At 37.6% G+C, this 20,621-nt stretch overlaps 4 protein-coding genes across 9 annotated transcripts in view; 3 read left to right on the top strand and 1 right to left on the bottom strand.

Moving 5' to 3' along the window:
* The window catches only part of LOC138940712 (zinc finger protein 608), a 189,384-nt gene extending 180,765 nt beyond the window's left edge, over window positions 1-8,619 (bottom strand). The window contains exon 1 of the mRNA XM_070309839.1: window positions 8,199-8,619. The gene's annotated coding sequence lies outside the window, so the exon portion shown is untranslated. The remainder of the gene's footprint in view (window positions 1-8,198) is intronic.
* A 272-nt stretch (window positions 8,620-8,891) lies between these two features.
* Rps5a (ribosomal protein S5a) lies at window positions 8,892-11,006 on the top strand. Of its 3 annotated transcripts, none has more exons than XM_070309832.1 (3): window positions 8,892-8,967; window positions 10,048-10,420; window positions 10,673-11,006. In XM_070309832.1, exons 2-3 carry the CDS (start codon window positions 10,055-10,057, stop codon window positions 10,955-10,957), a joined length of 651 nt encoding a protein of 216 aa, XP_070165933.1. In that variant the 5' UTR covers window positions 8,892-8,967; window positions 10,048-10,054; the 3' UTR covers window positions 10,958-11,006. The 3 variants fall into 3 exon arrangements, with proteins under 3 accessions (XP_070165933.1, XP_070165934.1, XP_070165932.1); XM_070309833.1 differs by having other exon boundaries at window positions 8,925-9,064; XM_070309831.1 differs by having other exon boundaries at window positions 8,925-9,080.
* Window positions 11,007-11,523: 517 nt separating this feature from the next.
* Window positions 11,524-12,304, top strand: Nd-13b (NADH dehydrogenase (ubiquinone) subunit ND-13B). 2 transcript variants are annotated; one of them, XM_070309735.1, is made up of 3 exons: window positions 11,524-11,651; window positions 11,810-11,971; window positions 12,060-12,304. In XM_070309735.1, exons 1-3 carry the CDS (start codon window positions 11,631-11,633, stop codon window positions 12,231-12,233), a joined length of 357 nt encoding a protein of 118 aa, XP_070165836.1. In that variant the 5' UTR covers window positions 11,524-11,630; the 3' UTR covers window positions 12,234-12,304. The 2 variants fall into 2 exon arrangements, with proteins under 2 accessions (XP_070165836.1, XP_070165835.1); XM_070309734.1 differs by having other exon boundaries at window positions 11,810-11,992.
* A 1,908-nt stretch (window positions 12,305-14,212) lies between these two features.
* Window positions 14,213-20,621, top strand: part of LOC138940511 (zinc finger CCCH domain-containing protein 13-like) — a 69,717-nt gene continuing 63,308 nt past the window's right edge. For all 3 annotated transcript variants that reach the window (XM_070309492.1, XM_070309491.1, XM_070309495.1), the window contains exon 1: window positions 14,213-14,965. The gene's annotated coding sequence lies outside the window, so the exon portion shown is untranslated. The remainder of the gene's footprint in view (window positions 14,966-20,621) is intronic.

Raw genomic sequence — 20,621 nt, 5'->3', positions numbered from 1 at the left:
TGACAGGAGACGAGGGCCCGCGTATCGAGTGACGCGGCTGAGTGTCGACAACGACCCGCTGGCCGCCATTCTCGCCATCAACTTCGATACACTCGCGAGTCCTTTATCGAGACAAAGTCCCCGATACTCATGAATTAAGATTGAATGGATGATTACATCGATATTATCTATAAAATTGCTCTAATTTTCTTGAAGATTATTACGCCATCGTATACGAACACTATCTACTGGAGATCTCGAATACTCTTATGACCGATATGTTTCAAGATTCAGAGTAGCATGTTTTAGCATATGTTTTATATATATGAAGATCATTTCTTCGATACAATATATGAATATATTTTTGTTTTCTAGTTTCTTTCTTCTTCTGCATTCAATTGGTAAAATTATGTTAGTTGTATAAACTTACGATATTAACATGCAAAAGGTTGCCCTGAGAACATCGTTGAATTATCATTTTGGTACTTTTCCAGATTAATGAATGATTTCAGCTGGAATCACTGAGATCTATCGCTTTGGCACTTTGCCTTTTCCCGAAGAACTTGGCTTTATTTTTCCCTACAATAAGAAGGAATGCAAACGATCAGATCAACGAATGCAGAATGCTGTTCAATTCCGGAAACAGGAAACAGCGGCGGCCGCGGTAAGTTTTCTCAAAAGAAATCGCTGTTCGTAAATGTTAAAGATATAATCCATGGTAATAGTATTTTTACTAGAAAATTGCCTACTTTTTATGGTTGCATATTAAAAATATCAATTTATTACTTATCGCTTATTTACTATTTGCTTTGAATATAGCGGTAAATATATAATTTTTATAATTTCAATCTGCAAATTTTTGTTATATAATGACATTAACAAACGTATTTCATCATCAAAAAAAATTTTTTTCGTTTCTTGTCTATTCGTTCATTTTTAATCATCGTTTACATTATAATATCGTTTACACTAAAATAATCTCACTCATACTTCTATCTCAGGCAATTTTGTCTCATTTATCCGGAGGCTCTTCATCTAAAAGTATTAAGGCTCGGATAGATAAGCCGAGTCGTGCTATGTGTAAAAAAATTTCAGGGATCGAGAAAAAAAGAGAAAGAAAGGCCAGATTCGGAGCAAGCGTTAGTTTGGTTGAGATTGAGAAAGCCAGTCGACACAATCTACCGACGTTGGTAACAAATACGAAAAACATGAGACAAGATGTTGAAAAGATAAAGAAAGAAATAAAAAGAGAAAAAGAAAGACATATGTTATAATAGAATAAAATATAAAAGCGAAAGATTCTGTTTTAAGCGAGTAAGAGAAAATTAGGCAAACTATTTGAAAATTGCGCGATGACTCGCAGAAAAAATGAAAGATAATTAATATAGAGGAAAATAGGATTCTCTATTCATTTTCCGGGATATGTTCTGTCAAGATAGTTTACAAAGTACATAAAATAAACAATGCGGAGATGAAAATACGTAAAGATTTTAGAGCATAATTCAAAGTAATTCTAATATTGTAATATGAAAATATATCAAGTAGTCTACAATTTTTTTATACGATTATGTATTATAATATTAACAAAAATCAATTTTATATATTTTTGTATAAATTTTCTTCACGCATGACCGAATTCTCTTTAACACAAACGTCTTTAATCTTCTATATTACAAATTATTATAATTATGCACATACAAGGAAGAGGCATGGAATTTCAGAATATGATTGAAGTAGAATCATCTATCAAGGAACTTTAAATATGCAAGTTACTTCTAATAAAGATCTAATACAGGATCATATATTAGTCATACCTATTAACGTCATATGGGAAAACAGACAGCTAGAAAGAAACACGGGGTTTAAGAAGCAATAAGAAAGAAAAAGAGAAAAGAGTGTGGGAGGGGAGAAAGAAAGAGAGACAGAGAGAGAGAGAGAGAGAGAGAGAGAGAGAGAGAAACGTAAACAAGAGAGAAGAAAAAAAAATATAGCAACGAGGAAGGGAATGCATCGAAGAATTTAACTGAAGCTCGAATCGCAAATTGCTACTATCGAGGATAATGAAACAGTAATAATTTTCACGGATAGCGAGCGACAAAAGTAAGCACAAAAAGGATAGAAGGAGCAGCATGGACCAAGAAACTGCGATAAGAAGTGGAGAGAAAAGAACGACGGGAGGATTGGCTGAGGAACGCAAGACGGCCGATCAACGAAAAGAAGGACGGACAGATGCCGCCGTTCACCTTGGAAGAAGAAAAAAGAGAATCAGACGTAAGTGGGAAAGAAGGAGGCCTAAGGACAAAGGAAAGGACTTGTCAGGTAGCGAACACCCTGCACTCCCTTCCGCTCTCTTCTCACCCTTTGACTTTCCTCGTCGTCCCTTCCTTCGCCTCGTCGTTCGCGTCTTCTTCTCGCTCGCTCTTGTTCTCGACGACTCCTTTTGTCACATTAATCTATAAAACTCACATGACCGAGGAATCCTTGTTTTGCGAGATTTAATATGCCGCGAGTCGGGGCAAGTCCTGTACAAGGATTTCATCATCCAATCATTTCACCTTCATCTATCGCGTACGATTCGATTTTGTAATTTATTAAATCTTCTTTTCATAAATATCTTGAATCCTTTTTATCCTTTTTAAAAGGAAATATTTTATTTTATTGGAAATGTCACGTAATTACAACATTTCGATAAACATTTTTATTTTCTTTCGGCTCTTCATTTTTAAGAAAAATTTACATGATCGATAAGAGATTTACGTGATCCGTAAGTGTTCAATAAAATTAAAAATAATATTTCTATAATAAGATGTGTAAAATGGACATGCTCAAATGTCGGCACACGCACATGTTTACTTTTATAGAAAGCGAAAATTTAACTTTCTACCGGCCTTGGAAGTCTGCGACGCTACTATTCTTGACAAGTGTTTAGTCGAACCCAAGCGAAGTTTAACTTTAAGCCGATCTAGAAAATCGTGCTGTCGCTTTTTTTATGAATTCGCGGCGAAGTACAAAATCCCTGGTAGCATTTTATATCGCCGCGCTTGTAACACGACACTTCACAGGATGCAAGCTTATTCACGTACGACTTCGTTGACATATCGAATTATAAGTCTTTAATTGGATTCCAAACATGTAACGTTACAATAGAGAGTTCACGCGTTTAAAATAATTTACGGAGTAAGAATCATCTGATGATTCCTCGCGTAACTATATTACATGATATTTTTCTCAAACTTCAATTTTACTCACAATCGTTAAAAATTTCATAGAAATTTATACTTATATATAATGTGTCGTTTAGAGTAATTAACGGCATATTTTAATTTTTAATTCTATAGGAGAATTCTGAGCGTTCATTAATCTTTCGAAATAATAAATAAACCTACGATAAATACACACGTTGTGCACGAAGCATGAGTAAAGTCTCGCCACTATACGCGAATAAGAGCAATGAAGAGCAAGCTCCCCCCTCGTTTCAGCGCTTCCCTCGTAATGCGCCGCTAAAGAGTCTAAAGAAGATAAAAACGAGCAAATGAAAAATAATCACCGGACCTGGTGCGGTTAGAAAGGCTGTCGGAAAGGCGGGCAGAGAAGAGAGAGAAGAAAAGGAGCAAAGGAGAGAGAAAGGAAGAGAACAAGAGAAAGAGAAAGAATCAAAGGGGGAAAGAGTGAAAAAGCAGCGACGAAAGCAGGGGTTGGGGCGACCACCATCGCCTGCTGGAGGCAGCGACGTTTGAGAATACACGCGCCCCTTTCGGCTAATGGAAATAAGTTCGCCTTTCTGACCCTCCAGCTGCGAGTTTCGGGGGAGAGGCGGGGAGGGGGAGGGAATGCACGAAAGGCATCGGAGCAGGCATCCGGGGGACAAATTCGGCTGGCGGAGCTTTCCGCCGAATTAGACGATAAATATCCCTGATTTACCGCGCGAGAGTTTCTTCGGCTCGCCGCGTGATGTATTCCTCGCAATGTCGGCTTCGCGATCGAATTGAGATGGAAAATATAGTTATCTCCGTTCTCTTTGCAACGTAAAGTTTTTTTTTTTTCAATACGAAAGAAAAATTAAAATAGAGAAGTTATATACCTTGACATATAACTTGAATACATAACTTGAAAATAACTATTTCTTACACAAAAAAATGTATTAAATTGATAAAATTATTTCAGGCACTCGCTTTATGTCAACTTAATAAATAAGAGCTGTTTCTTCAAACGAAATAAGAAACAATTGTCAGCGAGATAAGTTAAGACCTTGTAAGAGGTTTCAAGGGAAAAAAAAAACTTGCGATATATGTATATTAAGCACATTTTTTGACATCGCGAGAAATTTCGATGATCGCGAATGCGATGAGCCCGAATCGCGATACCATGCGATGATCGGGAATTTTAAAGATCCTATTCTTATAACGCGCTCGATCGAGCCATAATCCACGACGTTTCAAAGTGCTAATTCATTTAACCTGTTCTGCGCGCATAATCGATGCCTCGATCTCTTGTCACGATAATTAACCTTTTCGCCTCGGACAGAGGAGACTCGACGAGGAAGATAATTAGCCAATTAGGCGTTACACGTCGCGACGCGCGTAAGATGGAGGGATCGACGTTGATGCTGGATGGATGAAATTATCACGAATGAATATTGCCAGGAAACATAATTATCGCGTAGTATTAAGCTCCCGACTAACGCAATCGGAAATGGACAATCCACGAACGGCTTTAGGCGTTTATTGCCAATGTAAACGGCGAGAGCTCTTGCTTGCAGCATCATCATTAAGACTCATTAAGATTTACGCGCGGTATATAATATTAGTTAGCTAAATCTTTTTAGAGATAAATCTCTTTTAAGCCCTCGAGAGTTTCATTTCAATAATCTTAATTATTTTAACAGCATTCTTGTGTGTGTGTGCGCGCGTGTAACGTACACGATAAAGACAGATATGATTTATCTATTGATTTAGAAGCTTTTGTCTTGATTTTTAAATGTTATGTTTATTTCAAGATCAGCTTGCGTTTCGTCGGTTATCTTCTCGATCCGAGCTATCGAGTCGACGAGAAAAATAAAAAATCGCTGCGTGTCGCGAAACGAGAATGCATCTCGGATGCATGCGCGCTATTTACCGCGACGCGTTGTCGAGCGGAGAGCGAACTGTGGCGGAAAGATTGTTCCATTACAACGGCGACAAGTGAGGTGTACACGTGTGTGTGTATGTGTGTGTGTTTATGTGCAACATCTCTCTGCTCGGGATTGGAAGAAGGAAGCTGCGAGCGCACGAAGAGCTACCGGGAAATAACAGCGTATGCGAGATCTCGAGGATGTATTTCGATTTATCTCGCACGAGCGAGCGGTTTCATGGTGCACGTGCAGGCACCAACACCGGCGAATACAACGGATGGTGTGTTAGAAGCTCTTTTCTGTCGTTTGTTCTGCTCTCTTCGTATTCTCCCTTTCTCTCACTCCTTCACTCTCTCCCCCATGCTCATGCTCCCCTCGTGTCGAGGGAACATGACAATAATACGATACGAGGCTACGAGCCGCAGAATATAACGTAACTCGCCTCAGCAGGGTTCCTCGGCGCGGGATTCGCCGCTTCACCCCCTGCCGATGAAGGGAGAACAACGAATTGAGGAAGAGGAAAGAGAATAAGAATAGTATAAGGCAGAACGAGAGAAAACGTAGGGTCGACTAGGAGGAAGAAGCGGTAGACGCTTATAGAGTACAGTGCAATAATGCCACCCGGTGGGGACATTCTTAAGACGCGTTTACGCCGACAATTTTCTCGTAAACAACTGCGTTGTCGGCGATGTAAACGGGTTTCTCGTTAAGAAGCCAGCAAGTGTCGGTTCAGCTTTATCGACCAACAAACCTGTGAATTCTAGGTACGCAATCCTTTGTTGGCTAATTTTGTCAGGAGTTAATCCGAAACATAATGCAGTAAAAAAAAAAAAACGTGTACAAGTTAGATTTAATAATAGAAGGCCAGGTAAATTTAGTCGCAATTTTAATAAATTCTTCTCACGATGATGAAAAGAATCTATTTTTAATTCTTACATTCATCTATTGTATCGTTAAAGAGTCGATACAAAATAATGTAGCAAATATTATTAAATTGTTAATTTTTTTTTTTTTTTTAATCTTTTGAAAAGATAATTGCGGGAGAAATCCGCACGGTACCAACAAAGAAATTAAAGAGTAACCGCAATCTATTTCGCAATTCCAAAATCCGAGGGTACGTTATTGGCAAAATTCGATACGCGTATCCTTCTCACCTCGTTAGAGAGAATACCAGTCGCATAGCGAGGACGATGATGTCGTGCATAAAGTGCCGTACGTTGGTTTATAAACTATTTATGCTAATGGTGCGCCAAAGAGAGAGAGAGACAGAGACAGAGGAAGAGAGAGGGAGAGAGAAGCGGTTGACTCATCGCCGTCGGTGAAGTCGTAATTGCTTTTACGCGAATGCAATTACGGGGCTTTAACGATGACGCGACGCGCTTAATTGCGTTTATATTCGCGCGGGATACCTACGTAATGAAGAAGACAATGGGGCGAGAGAACGGGAGCGAAATGGACCGCGCCTGCAGCGTAGCTGTTCGTCGACAGGATAGCTAGCCATCGCAATTTTTTTCGCGTTCCGCGAGCTCATTCGCCGCGACCGCTTTTTCGACGATAAAGACGCTCGTCGTCGTCATCCTCATCGTCGTCGTCGTCGTCGTCGTCGTCGTCGTCGTCGTCGTCATCCTCGTCGTAGTCTGTCCATAGAAGCGAAGTTTCCAATTAGCGGAGACACAGAAGACCCTCGTTATAAATGGGAGTTATGGATCGGACAAATGCGTTTTATAACGAAACGTTTTACATCGCTGAATTCATTTCCATAAGATTTACCGCGAAATTATCTAGATATGTTCTCTTGTATCATTACGTTATTTTATTTATTAAATGTAATAATTAATTGATTCCGAAATACCTATACATGACTTGTATCATAGGTATCAAGGATTCTTTATATGCTAGTTTTTAATTTTCTCAAATTTTTAGGAAATTTAACGTTTTTATCCGAATATTTTCTACACGATTTATATGGTATATTCAATACTAATGATTTATTGTTTCAGCTCGATTATGTATCCAAATATTTTTTACGTTATTATCTATTAAGCATTCGATTACAATGATACGATGATCGGATACAAAATTTTAGAGATACTTGTTTAAACAATTTTGAAAATTTTGCACATTACAAATAGCAAGACAGGGAGAATTTATTTTAGTAACTAGCCAGTCTCTCGCATGCATATAACAGCAACGTACAGCCAGAAACGATTTCCGGAAACGATTTCCGAATCACAACGGGGATGTTTATAGACGACGATGATGATTTTCGCGTTTTTCGCGATACACAGACGCCGCCAACGTGGACTATTAGATATTTACGCGCGTCGAAACTCGTCGGCGGCGATTCGCTCATATACGAGTTTTACTGCCTTCACGTCGGATCTTACTTAAAGTAATAAAGTGGAACCCGAGATGGGTTAGCGATCCGGATGGTGGATCGTAAATTTCTCATACCGTACGGTTGCTCGCCCGGCCGTCCCCTTGAGCCCTCTCATCCTTTGCCTTCCCCCGCCCCCTCTCTTACTCACTCATTTTCTCTCTCTCTCTCTCTCTCTCTCTGCCCTATGCTCGCTCGGCGAGCACGATTTCAACCCTATTCACTCGCCATGACCCTCCGTGTACCCGCTTTCTACGGGCCACGTTGTCGACGACAGGGACTCCCTTACGAAATAACAGATTATTACGGCCGTGATTGTTTCGGATATAGACCACCATGAATACGGTGGTTTTACATATTGACCTAGATTATCGAGGGATTAACCGATTTATAATTTAGGAATAAATTTCCTTTTTTTTTTTTTTTTTCGACTATCTGGATTATCTAGATTCACCTCGATTGTCTCTAAAAAAATAACGATCTTGTGGTAATGGCTTTGTTGAAAAATGCAATTTGAAATTTTACACTTTAAGATACGCCGCGCAAGCTCTTTTTCAACTTCGACGCGTGCATATATCTCATTTCCTTCTATTGTGAATATATTTCAATCCTTTCTCCTTATGTATCAACGATAAATAATAACTAGAATATATTTAGGTGTACGCGATTAATAAGAATATTAATATAATAATGTTATAATAAAGAGAAGCATAAAAAAAATCGAGGACTGACCTGTGCGACGCAGTTTCGATGATTCAGAAAACATACCAGTGGCGACATCAACTGAGAAGTCCTCGAATATTGGTTCCACGACTCCTCCCTCTATCGATAATGTCACTCACATACGAATAATAATGCACCCGCGTACTTTTTCGGAAAATACAAAACTTTTATCATCCCCCGCTTTTTGATGTTAACTTCAATAAATTTTGTCATAAAAATGGTTTCACTACACCTGTATTATGATGAAAGCGTATCGTTGTAACTTACAAGATATATCTATACGTTTTCACGGATGATCTTTCTAAGAAAGACCGATTGACGACCTATCGCGACCTGGTTTGGTTTCCCTAAACTACAAATCTATCTCTTCTGATTATTATATCTCTTTTTCCTTTCTTCTTCAAAGTTTATAGGTAAAATTACTACCTATTTGATTCTGAATGTAGAAAAAAAATTATTACTCTACACGGCTACGATAAGAAAACTGTGGTACTTTATAATCAAATCAGCAATCGTACACTTTCCAACTATTTATTCGTATCACTATGACTTTTATCACAGAGAATCGTATTATTCACGTTATATTCACGCGAACGAATATTAAAACTACGAAATATATCGTTAACGGCGTATCGTCTCGACGTACTCTCGTCTCTACGCGTGAACGTTGACGTCTTGACGTTGACTAACGTATTCGAAATCCGGCAAGCATGGGTAGATGGCGCGCGTGCTGTTATGGCCTTTTCCTGTTCACGCCTGCATAGACGAAGACGTGAACGTAAGTCGTAGAATAAGAATTGCCGTTACGCCGGGAGGGTTTCGTGCCAAGGAAGTGCAAGTCGGCGTTGTCGAGTGATTGGAAGCAGCCAGGAATCGTGAGTGATTGTGCAGGTGCGAAAACACGTGCGGGATTTCGCGCTAAAAATGTACGCGGCACGTGTGACCGCGTGGCCACATGTGTCTTACCAATTTCGTTCCCGTCAGACTTTCGTTGAGAAATTTAAGCTAGGACGCATTATCTCGCCTACGATCGACTTGCCACGACACGAGAATCATATCGTATCATATCTATCGCTATTTTAGTATTATACCGGCGCTTAATCTCAAACAAAGCAACCACTTTGTCTCAAAAGTATAAATAAATCTCTTAATGATACTTTCTTAATAAGCGGATTATCAATATAGTTTATTTAGATTATCTTTTCATTATTTATCAAAAGTCTCTATTTTTCTTATATTATTCTGAAATGTATTTGTATACATTAATTTTTGTATTTGCGATAAACATATTTTCTCATAATATTCTATAATATGATAAGCTATCATGCATTGTATCTGAAAAAAACCAGGAAATTTTCATGGAATTTTATTGAGGATATCAGGGGATTTTTAGAAAAATTCTCTCTTCGATAATTTTGTTCTGATATTGTAACCAGTCGGCGATAAGCCAAGTTGTGTATGAATTATGCGTTTAAAATGTATATCCTCTGTTTATATATTTAATGTCCTAACAAAATATTAAACATACAGTACGCATTTTTTATTGTAATTTTTAGTGATAAAAAAAAATGTTACGCGAGTCAAAAATATTTATCTTACGAAAGTTGTTCAGTTTTTTCAATACATTTGCAAATCCAGCACTTGAAGCTTTGAATGGCTCTGTGTTTTTCCTTTGTATAAGTGAAAAGCATAAGAAAACGCATACAATGCATAATTTTAATTTAGAAAATTGCACAATCTTTGAAATATTTATTCTCTTCACCTGGAATTTTGAATTTAAGATATCTGGAAGATCAGGGAATTTTTTTACAAGATTCGAGTAGAGAGACATTCTGGAGAAAGTATTTTTGTTTTACAGATAAACAATGGATGACAAGGAAGCATTTGACGATATGGTGGTGGCAACCACAAATACATTACCAGTAGCCATGCCGGCTGAACTACCCGAGATCAAATTGTTCGGACGCTGGAATTGCGATGACGTACAAGTAAATGACATGTCTCTACAAGATTACATCGCTGTTAAAGAGAAGAATGCAAAGTACCTTCCACATTCAGCAGGACGTTATGCGGCAAAACGTTTCCGAAAAGCTCAGTGTCCGATTGTGGAACGCCTTACAAACTCTCTTATGATGCATGGCAGAAACAATGGAAAGAAATTAATGGCTGTGCGAATTGTTAAACATGCCTTTGAAATCATTCACCTTCTCACTGGTGAGAACCCTTTGCAGGTGAGTTGAATAATTACATATTTAAAGATTGCTTATGTACATTACATATTATTTTATATGAATAATTCTGTATATATAATTCTATATATTTCTAAAAATTTTATTTGAAATTTTATTATATAAAAAATTTGTTTTTCTTACTCTTTTATCATTTTCTTGTTCTTCATTTTATAAAAAAAAATTCATATTTACATTTATTTTATATAATACTACTGAATAATATACATTTAAATTGGAATATTTGTGTTTCAGGTTCTTGTCACGGCCATTATCAACTCTGGACCAAGGGAAGATTCTACACGTATTGGACGCGCTGGTACTGTAAGGAGACAAGCTGTGGACGTATCTCCGTTACGTCGCGTTAATCAAGCCATTTGGTTGCTATGCACTGGCGCGAGAGAAGCCGCATTCCGCAACATCAAAACGATTGGCGAATGTTTAGCCGATGAACTTATCAACGCCGCTAAAGGTTCATCGAATTCTTACGCAATTAAGAAGAAGGACGAATTGGAGCGCGTTGCCAAGTCGAATCGATAAACATAACTTTCTATATGCGGAAAAAATAAATAAACGTTCTATCTTTAAATTACTCGCTATTTTATTTTATGATAAAAAAATTTGAGAAAATCCCTTTAATTTTCGGTGTTGACTGTGTTGAAGGCTCGACACATTATCATATCAAGCTTCGAACTAAAATTCTTTAGGTTAGAAAATTAGATAATTAACATAGCTCTTGAAAGAATAATTATATAGTTCAGTTTTTCATCATAGTTCGGAAATAATTATTAAAAATTTATTATTTAATTAAGTAACTTATAAATAGTTTTGCTATTTATTTAAAATTTATTTTGATTTATTTAATATTGTTTTTGCAATTCCACAGATTTGAGGAAGTAAATTGCATAATCATAGATTTTTTAAATTGATGTCATGTTAAAATATTCATATATAATGTACAAATAAACTTTTATTTAAAAGTTAAAAAATAAGAATTTTTTAAATGGAAAAAATCGTTTTTTGTGAAAAATAAAATAAATATTCTTTAAATTATGAATGTGTGTCACTACAATAGTGCACAACCTTCCTCTTTAGATGGCGCTGAGTGTACGATTAACGACAATCGGTTGATATTCTGAGGTTAGGAAACTGGTGGTGCGTATGAAAAGGGAGATCTCTAAAATACGTCAAGTATTAGGTAATATCTCTGATAATGGCAGGTGCGATCAAAAAGGTAATTTATCTATAAACTGAATAATGAATATGTCTGATTAGAATTTCATTTGTCGTAACTTGAATTTATATCATATTTAACGATATCCTAATATATATAACATACAAAACCTAGTTCAGAATTTATTTTTTATTAATATTATCGTTTTTTGTTCGCAGTCTACGCATATAAAGGGATTGGCTGTTTGCACAAAGCCTCATTTAGAAATAACTCCATTGTACAATAGAATTTTGCGAGTGTTAGAGAAGTTTCCCAAGGATTATGCTTATCGGAAAGAGACGGAGAAGCTTGTTAGAAATAGATTGAAGATCGTGAAAGAGGTGACGCTAGCGCTCATTAAAGTAACAACAATCATTCTTAAGTAACATAATATATATATTGTTCTTGATCAAGCATCATATTTTGCAGACTGACGATATACAAGCTATAGAAAACAAGATAGACTGTGGACAAGTAGAGGAACTTATAATACAAGCAAAGAATGAGCTTTCGCTGGTAGAAAAGATGTTAGTGTGGAAACCATGGGAAAAATTAATGCAGGAAGCACCACCCAATCAGTGGACGTGGCCACCGCATAAGTAATTTAACAATTTTTGTTATAGATGCTTGTATATAGTGTGTGAAATTACAAATGAAATATAGGTTATTCATTATTCAGTGTAATATTTCATCCAATGAATATTCCATAACTTGAAAAATATGTAAAACTATATAATAGAATACATATAACCCTAACTGGCGTTTATAATTCGAGATTTCCTTCTCAGTTCTATATAAAAAAAGACAAAAGGTTATCTAAAAAAAAATATATAATTTTAACAAAAAAGAGCACTCAGTAATAAAGATAAATAGATAAATTCCTGAAATAGTTTTTATTTTGAATTATAAGACGTGGATGTATATTGTATAAGGAAATTGTAATATCTCACGTACGTTTGAATTCGTGCATTTTTTATTATATTTACTAGAACACAGGCGCGCGGTTTTATTTAGGGACATTTTTCAATTTTTTTTTAACTTTCCTTTCTTAACTTCGTGCGTATCAATGCGTTGCTTTTTTTATATTTATTAATTCATTATCGCATAAAGGTATGTTTGTTCGATACAATAAACATCTTTTTTTTTTTTGCGTAAATTTATATGATCATAAGATTCATGGCGTTTATTTATTTGCTTTACGACTTATTTATGAGTTATTTTCATAATATCGATTGAATTAGAATAAAAAACAGGAATCAAGGATAATCGAATAAAATGTAATTAATTTCCGATTTAGCGAAGTGATTCAGACTAGACAACGCCAGATGACGCAGCCTTGTTGTAACAGCGTATTCACGCCTTAATATCCAGCGTGATTATTGATGATTACGCATGCATCTAATGCATGATTTACATTTACATAATCCTTTAATTAACGAACATATAAAATAAAATTAATTATGAATTACATATAAATTTTATAAGCTTCCACAATCGCGGAAATTTTTCGAAAAATTCATGGCATGACTATTTTTGTCAAGTATAATTAAGATTTGAATAGGCTCTTTATTTTGAAAGCTATATCGTTATCAATTTGGTTTTTATTCCAATTTTCAAATTTTATATTTTAATGTCAGTATCTTATCGTCGATAATATCGATGTCTTGCTCCTCGCCCTTTTTTTTATTCTTATATTTGTACGTCAGCCCTAATAATCGCTGTATCGACTGTTTCTCTCTTCGTATCGCGATGTTCCATCCGAATCGTTTCCCGTCATTCGGACCGATCGTGATTGAGGTCCGGCTAAGTGCATCGACAAAAAAACGGGGCACGGGGTGCATGGGGCATCGTAATTTCATGTCCATCGTCCATCGAAATCTGACGCGGACGATCTTCCCGTCTGGATGGTGTACATTTTGCGCGAAGCCACATGTGTTCTCGTGCAGCATTGTTATCTCAATACGCTCGACGTACGATTCATATATATATACTTTTGTTATAATTAAAATATCTATTAAAGTACGCAAAGATATTGCTGCGAAATATATCAATCGCAATTGAAAAATAAGATAAAATAGACAACTATGTATGTCGACTGGATGATGAGTTAGTTTTGGTAGATAAAAAAATGATATTAAATGAAGAAAAGGAGCAAAAATTTATTCATTTTCTTTTTATTTAACATACGCGGAGACGGGATGGAAGATTTTAAAATTAAAGATTTATGTATTAAATATATATGTATGTGTGTGTGTGTGTATATATATATATTAATATCAAATATTGAATATTTTCTTTTTTAAATTTATATTTTCATTTTCAGCATAGCTAATACAATTGTCATTATATATAGCAATATATAGATGAACATGCACTATTTAAAACAATTTCTAGTTTTTTTTATTACGCCATCTTCATATTACGTGGCTAAAAATCGACAGATCGTTGGCTAATTGGCTAATATAGTTTGTCCTAATTGGTCAAATCCTAATGCGATACGCAATCTCAATTTTCAATGTTCTATGTTCTATAATACGCCGCGGACTTCAAGCTTCAAGCACGGCAGTCTAGTTCGAATCTTGTTCGGGGCGCGACGTGACTGCCATTTATCAGTCTCATTTCTCGCGGAAGAGAGTCGTCCTTGCATTTCCCTTGAAAAGCCACGGCGCGGAAGACTCGGGGGGCCCTCAGGGACGAAGATGGTAAGCGGGTACAGAGGGAGAAGAGCGAAATGGAAAAAGATGTACCGTTCTCCGACGCAGGTAAACGAGCGGCACGGCGCATGGCACTATTCCCCATCCCCGCCCTGCGCCGGCGCGCCGCGGCGTCCATAGATTCTATGTCGCGGTGAGCGCGCGCGACTCGCACTTGTTCGCGAGACGCCGAGGTGGCACAAGTCGAGCGGTAACGGTTGTCACGCATTCGCGCACTCTGCCCTTCGCCGTCACCCATCTCCCCCTTCCTTTCCTCTCCCTTCCTTCCTATCGTACGACGCGGTAAACACGCGGCCGGAGTTCGACAAGTGGCTGCGAACGTGCGCGTGACATTCGAATCAAAAAAAAATTAACGTCGCGTTCGGCGATCAATCGACAAGTGATCGTGACAGTGTATACGATATCCGTCGTTCGTTGCCCGTCTATCGTTCGTTCGAGAGAGCGCGAACAAAGTGCATTATTATTATATACCGTTCTACTCTACCGAACGGTGCGCACCGCGCAGTGATCTCCCGTGCCAGTCGCCGACCTAGGTTCGCGGATTCGATTGTGTCGAGATTGAGGAGAGGAAAAGAAAGACAACGGCGTCGTGGGAAAGGGAGCAACGCCGCGGATTTTTCGGTGAGTGTCGATTTTGCGTTTTAACCATCATTGGCCAAGCGTTCGATGTATCGAAGCAGACTTTACACGAAAAAATCTAAACTCTTTCAGTGTCGAAAGAGAGAGAGAGAGAGAGAGAGAGAGAGAGAGAGAGAGAGAGAATTATATTTTATAAAATATTTCTTGTAGATATAGAATAACTATTCATATAGAAAGAAAGACAGATTGGAATGCAATAATTGAGAGCATCGACGGATTTGTAATGTCAACATATTGATGTTTACGTTTGCTTCTTTTAATGTTTATGTACGTTTGTCTCTCTCTCTCTCTCTCTCTCTCGCGTGGAAGTTTCGGCTGATCGAATTATGAAAATATATACAAATATGCTTCATTTTAATTTAAAATTCCGAACACTAAGCTTCTTTCGAATAAAGATAATTAAGAACTATATATTACGCGAAATGGAATTTGTTATAAATTTTGTTGTTCAAATTTAAACGTATATACGAAGCATCCTTTTGTCGATTTTGATTTATTCATTTCATATGTATATCGGTGAACACAACATACGATAACTGATGATAACTGATAAAAATCATTGCATTTCGATCCGAGATGTACGTTGATGCGTAGATAATCATGTTTCTAGATAGTAAAAGGATTAAAGAGCCTTAAAGTTCGGAATTTAAATTACGCGCGTGTCGCTCACAACCGCGAGTATGCATGAGTAATGTACATTGAAATAACGCGACATGTAATTATCACGCTATGCCATATACGCATGGCATTTAACTGGAATAATGCGAATAGACAAATTATCAGCTATATTCGTGCGCGTGTCAAGATAAACTTCGTCATAGTAATTTATTTGCAGTGCGAACGCGAGAGTTTTAATCGCTATTCTGATATCGATATATACCATACAATTAAAATAAAAAGAACGTTTCTCTATTTATCTGTATATATAATGTGCAGTGTAACGTACGAGTGTGACGATTCTTTTAATTTTAAATATTCTTTTACAAATTTTATCAACATCTTGACATTTTTAACGAGAAGAAACGTATTCTGCAAATTTCTAAAAAAAAAAAATCTAGCTGTAAAATATAATATGATTGATCACCCCCTTTCCCCCCGCCACTCCCAAAAAAAAAAAAAAGATATCGTGTAAAGTTGCTTATAATGAGATTTATCTTTTTGCGAAGGAAAATATTTTTTATTGAAAAACTTAATGTAACAGCGACTTAACTCACATTTTTTACGAATTTAAGAAAACTAATCAGAAAGTTACAAGAATTAAATTTGATACATACATTCGATGTTGCATTGGATTGATTCTTTTAATAATTTTTAGAGTAAAATTAGAGTAAAAAAAAAAATAGAACGTTGAACGTACAATTTTGACGGTATTACGTGTTCACACGTGAACACGTGCACGTTGACACGGCGGACGGATTGCACGCCCTATTTCCATTTCGTATCTTTGCTACATGTGGCGTCATGCAAGTGTTTCGTATTTATGTAGAAACAGATGATAGCTACAAACATCGCCTCGAGTTCACCATGATTAGTTTTCGACTATCTAGCGTGACGTTGACCTGCTTTCGAAATATTAATCCGCGACATGTTTTCACAACATATGTTAATTAGTGATTAACATTATATTTATCTGAGAAATATCACAACTATTAAATTAGTCGATCAGGATTATTGCTCAGATAAAAAATAACTTCTTTTAAATATCGAATATGTGTCATCTTAAGTTTTTAAATTGTTCGAAAAAAATAGATGAAAAAAGAACAGAGAGATGAACATAAGGAGGGGAGCTTCTTATCCGTTTTTCCACAATTCGCTACCACCGATCGTTCACGATGCTATAAATCTCGAAACGCGATCGGCGCGGCGGTTAATCATGCATGCTTTTAGTTATGGCCTCGCTCGTTATACGCACATGCGTGCACGATGATATCGCGTGCGTGCAAAGTTACGGAACGCGCTGGGAATTTTCATTGGCGCGTGATCGGGATTTTTCATGGCTGCGTCGGTAGCCGCATCGCCGAGGTGAAAATAGTTATTTACCTATAATAATTCCCCTCCGCGGGTGATCAACCTCCGCGAGAGATGGTTATTGCGACCGTCCCGCGTTATGGGAATGCGCGCCTGATTATCGTCGTGATTTACGGGCTTTAAAACGTGGGAAAGCCGTCGCTTTTTGCGCTACGTTCTAAATTTTTATCCATCTAGGCTAATGATCTTTTTACAGTCCCGAAATCATCGAAAAAAGATACATATATATATTCGCGCTTGTGATATGCGGAGTGTTATTGAGAGTTATTTCTGGGGATTTAATAAACTTTCTCGTTATTTCTGGGGATTTAATAAATTTTCTCGCAACTTATCTTAAAGAAGCGTAATTAATTCTAACGATGGAATTAATTTCTATAAATCATTAGTCACACACAAAATTTAATGTATCTCCCTCTGTAGTTGTTTCGCAATGCAAGGACAGGCGCAGATTGCGGCGGGTATTTCTAGATAAAAAGAATGCGGCGGACGATATTCTAAGACAATGCCGACGGAGACGAGCGCATCTTTCCGCTTGCAACCAAACACAATACGCGATTTTTACGAGCGCCCGGCGAAGGAGACGTTATATAGCTTTTCGCGATATATAACCGAACATGCCAGGAGCAGTCGAACGGACAGTTGAAAAATTTCGCACGGCTATATCCTCGTAAGAGATTCTCTCATGCCCGACGACGGCGCGGCTCGCCTATAAATGTCGCATTCTACCGCGACTTACTGCGTTTCGCGATGTTGTTCCCTCCGTTCGCCGCATTCCGCCAATTTTCCACTTCGCATTTATTACATATTCGCCGAGATTGTGATAAATTTAAGTCTGAAGTTCTTCTGTCTCATTATCAGTCAATGATCTTATTTTATGATCGGTAGTTTTTTTTTTTTTTTTTTAATGATTTATAGAGAGAGAGTTTCTCTATTATATATCACCAAGTATATGATGATATATCTCGTAATATTTATCTCTTAAGCATTTTGAAAAATTGAACAATCTTTAAAAAAGCTTTCATTCATTTATACTTTTGATTGAAGGAACCGAAGAAAAATATTGAAATATTTAAACAGCAGAGGAAGTTATTTTACCCTTGTATATTAACTAACAAAATCATTTATCACTTAATATAATATTTTAATATTTAATGTTTTTAAATATTTAAATCGACCGATGATTTGGTGAAACCATGCCGCGGAAACGATGCGCGGATCCGCGATATCTCCGAATTGACGTAGAGAGTATATCGCGGAAAGGGTAGCCCCCGTCCGCAATGCTAGAACGTTAACATGCCGTGACGTTGCCCCGTTAGAATACTCGGCGGCCCCTACCGTCGCGTCGGGTCCCGTGCGCCGATCGTGAACTTTATTTACGCTCTCTCGTGCCGAATCCGCATCATCTCGTCCTCCGCATCTCCGCTAGTCGGTCGCGGATGATAGCCATCTTTTTCGCAACGTTACGGTACTGGCCGTGCACCGAAATTCTTAATTCTTCCCGAAAATCCATTATCCGCGGCCCGCGCTGTCCTTCTTCGCATCACGCCTAATTTAACAGATTAACGCGTCATAATTCGAATGCGAATGTTTTACGAACGTTTATGAATATTCTCATTTCATGTGTACGGCCGTTGTATTTTATTAATCGTGCGTGCATTACATGACGCGTATGAAGGAAAGAACGTTATTTTCATTATTCCTCATCATAGAACGATGAGCGTTTCGCTCGTTTCTTTGCAAAATTACATAATTTCTCATTTTACTCGAAAGCGATAATTATTCCTGATAGTCAAAGCTTGAGAGATCATAAATTTAGATAGCACGAATATAATAAAAAAAATCAATCCAATGAGATAAGAGCGCTTCGTGAATTCACCGCATTTTTTCATCAGACACGCGAGAAACATAACTGTACACAGGAAATGGAACTGTAGAACAACCTAAAATACCGCATAGCAGTTCTACAATAAAGTCAGAGGTTGAAGGTGAGAATCGAATAACCGTCGAGAATAAAGTGTATTGGGCGATTGCTCGAGAGAGAGAGAGAGAGAGAGAGAGAGAGCCGAACGATGATCGCTGTAGGTTGGAATTCTCGATGAAAGGATCTGAATCTGAATGGATATATAGCTGAATAGCAAATGCGAATAAGGTGTCGCGCGTAAAATATTACGGTTGAATAAATGGCGATCTGTCGCGCTTTTATCGTTTAATTTTTTTGCCAACGATACCAACGACGAAAAACTAGATTACGCACCCAAGATGACATCTCAAAGATCACCCGCGACCGCGTATTATACGATACGGCATCAAGGGTTCCCATTAATGATTGCCGATTGCGATCGATCGTTCTTATTTATCGCGCAGATTTCGATATAAATTAGATATTGCTTTGGAGAAAGATCTTTAATCTTTAAGATCTCTCTTATGTAATAAGCCTTGTTACTACGTTAACGAAATGCTGATTTAACATCAATAGTTTGCGTATTACAAATTAAAAGATAAAAAGCGATATGCTCTACATTATATAATAAATTCTTGAAATTTTATAATAGTATATAAATTATCGCTGTTTTTATCTTAAAAGTATTTCTGGGAGAAAGAGAGTTTATACGATAAGAAATGCGTTAATCAATTTATCCGCGCGAAGCGATGCATATTAATTAATATACATAGCTATCAAGACGAGAGGTCAGAGTCTCATTCGAATGGCGTGACTTGGCATTCCAGCTCTCACCTTTTGGATTTTGTGGGTCAAGCTGATTTCAGGTTAATGATCATTGCTTCCGAAAGATAATCGATAATATCTCCACGTTGGATAACTGAATTAAAATGAGACGAAGGCAACCTTTTCGAGATTGAGCGCTTTTGTTCTAAATATAATCCCGTACCGATATCAGAAGATAAGAGTATCTTAATTTTTTAATATCTTAGCGATATCAAACTATGTAGATGAGAGGAAAATTGAATCGAAAATTGAATTTGCAACGACTCGATTTTAATTTTTAAATCCAAATCCTCTATTCGCGGGTTCTCCCGCAGCCGCTATTATTTTAACAAAGCAATATCGCGTCTTCGTAAAATCTTCATTTGGTTTTGAATCGCCGGTAACCTTGATACGCGGAAACGAGACCTTGGCGCGTGCAGACCGCTATAAAGTCTTACCTAATGTTAAGCGGTCCGGTAGAGATAAGGACCGCGCGAATGGCGAACGCGATACAACGAGCCTCGTTCCGTCGTGCTTAATGGTTCGAGACTTTCACGAGCATTCCTCACCCGACGCGTTCTCCATGCTCGTTCTCCTTCTCTCTCCGTGTCTCTCTTTCCTCGTCGCCCGCGATTCCGTTCATCTTTTAGCCGCGTTCCTCCACCTGCCTCGCCCCCATCTTCGGCGGTGGATTTTTCTGGGGGGTGACGGGGCGGAGAAACACGAGCGGCATTGCGGAAGTCCCGTTTAACCTCTTGAACTCTCGATTTATGAGGGACTCGACTTGCCGTGGAACGTTCATTTGAGATACACTGTCGGCAGCACCGCTACACACGATCGCGAAGACACACTCGTTAACCCCTTCGAGTTAACGCCTGTGGAAATGACGGGCGGTAATCTGGGTGC

The sequence above is a fragment of the Polyergus mexicanus genome, unplaced genomic scaffold (assembly GCF_030449975.1).
Source record: "Polyergus mexicanus isolate NDT 795.1 unplaced genomic scaffold, iyPolMexi1.0 SCAF_17, whole genome shotgun sequence".
Taxonomy (NCBI): Eukaryota; Metazoa; Arthropoda; class Insecta; order Hymenoptera; family Formicidae; genus Polyergus; species Polyergus mexicanus.
This window is presented reverse-complemented; position numbering and strand designations above follow the sequence as displayed.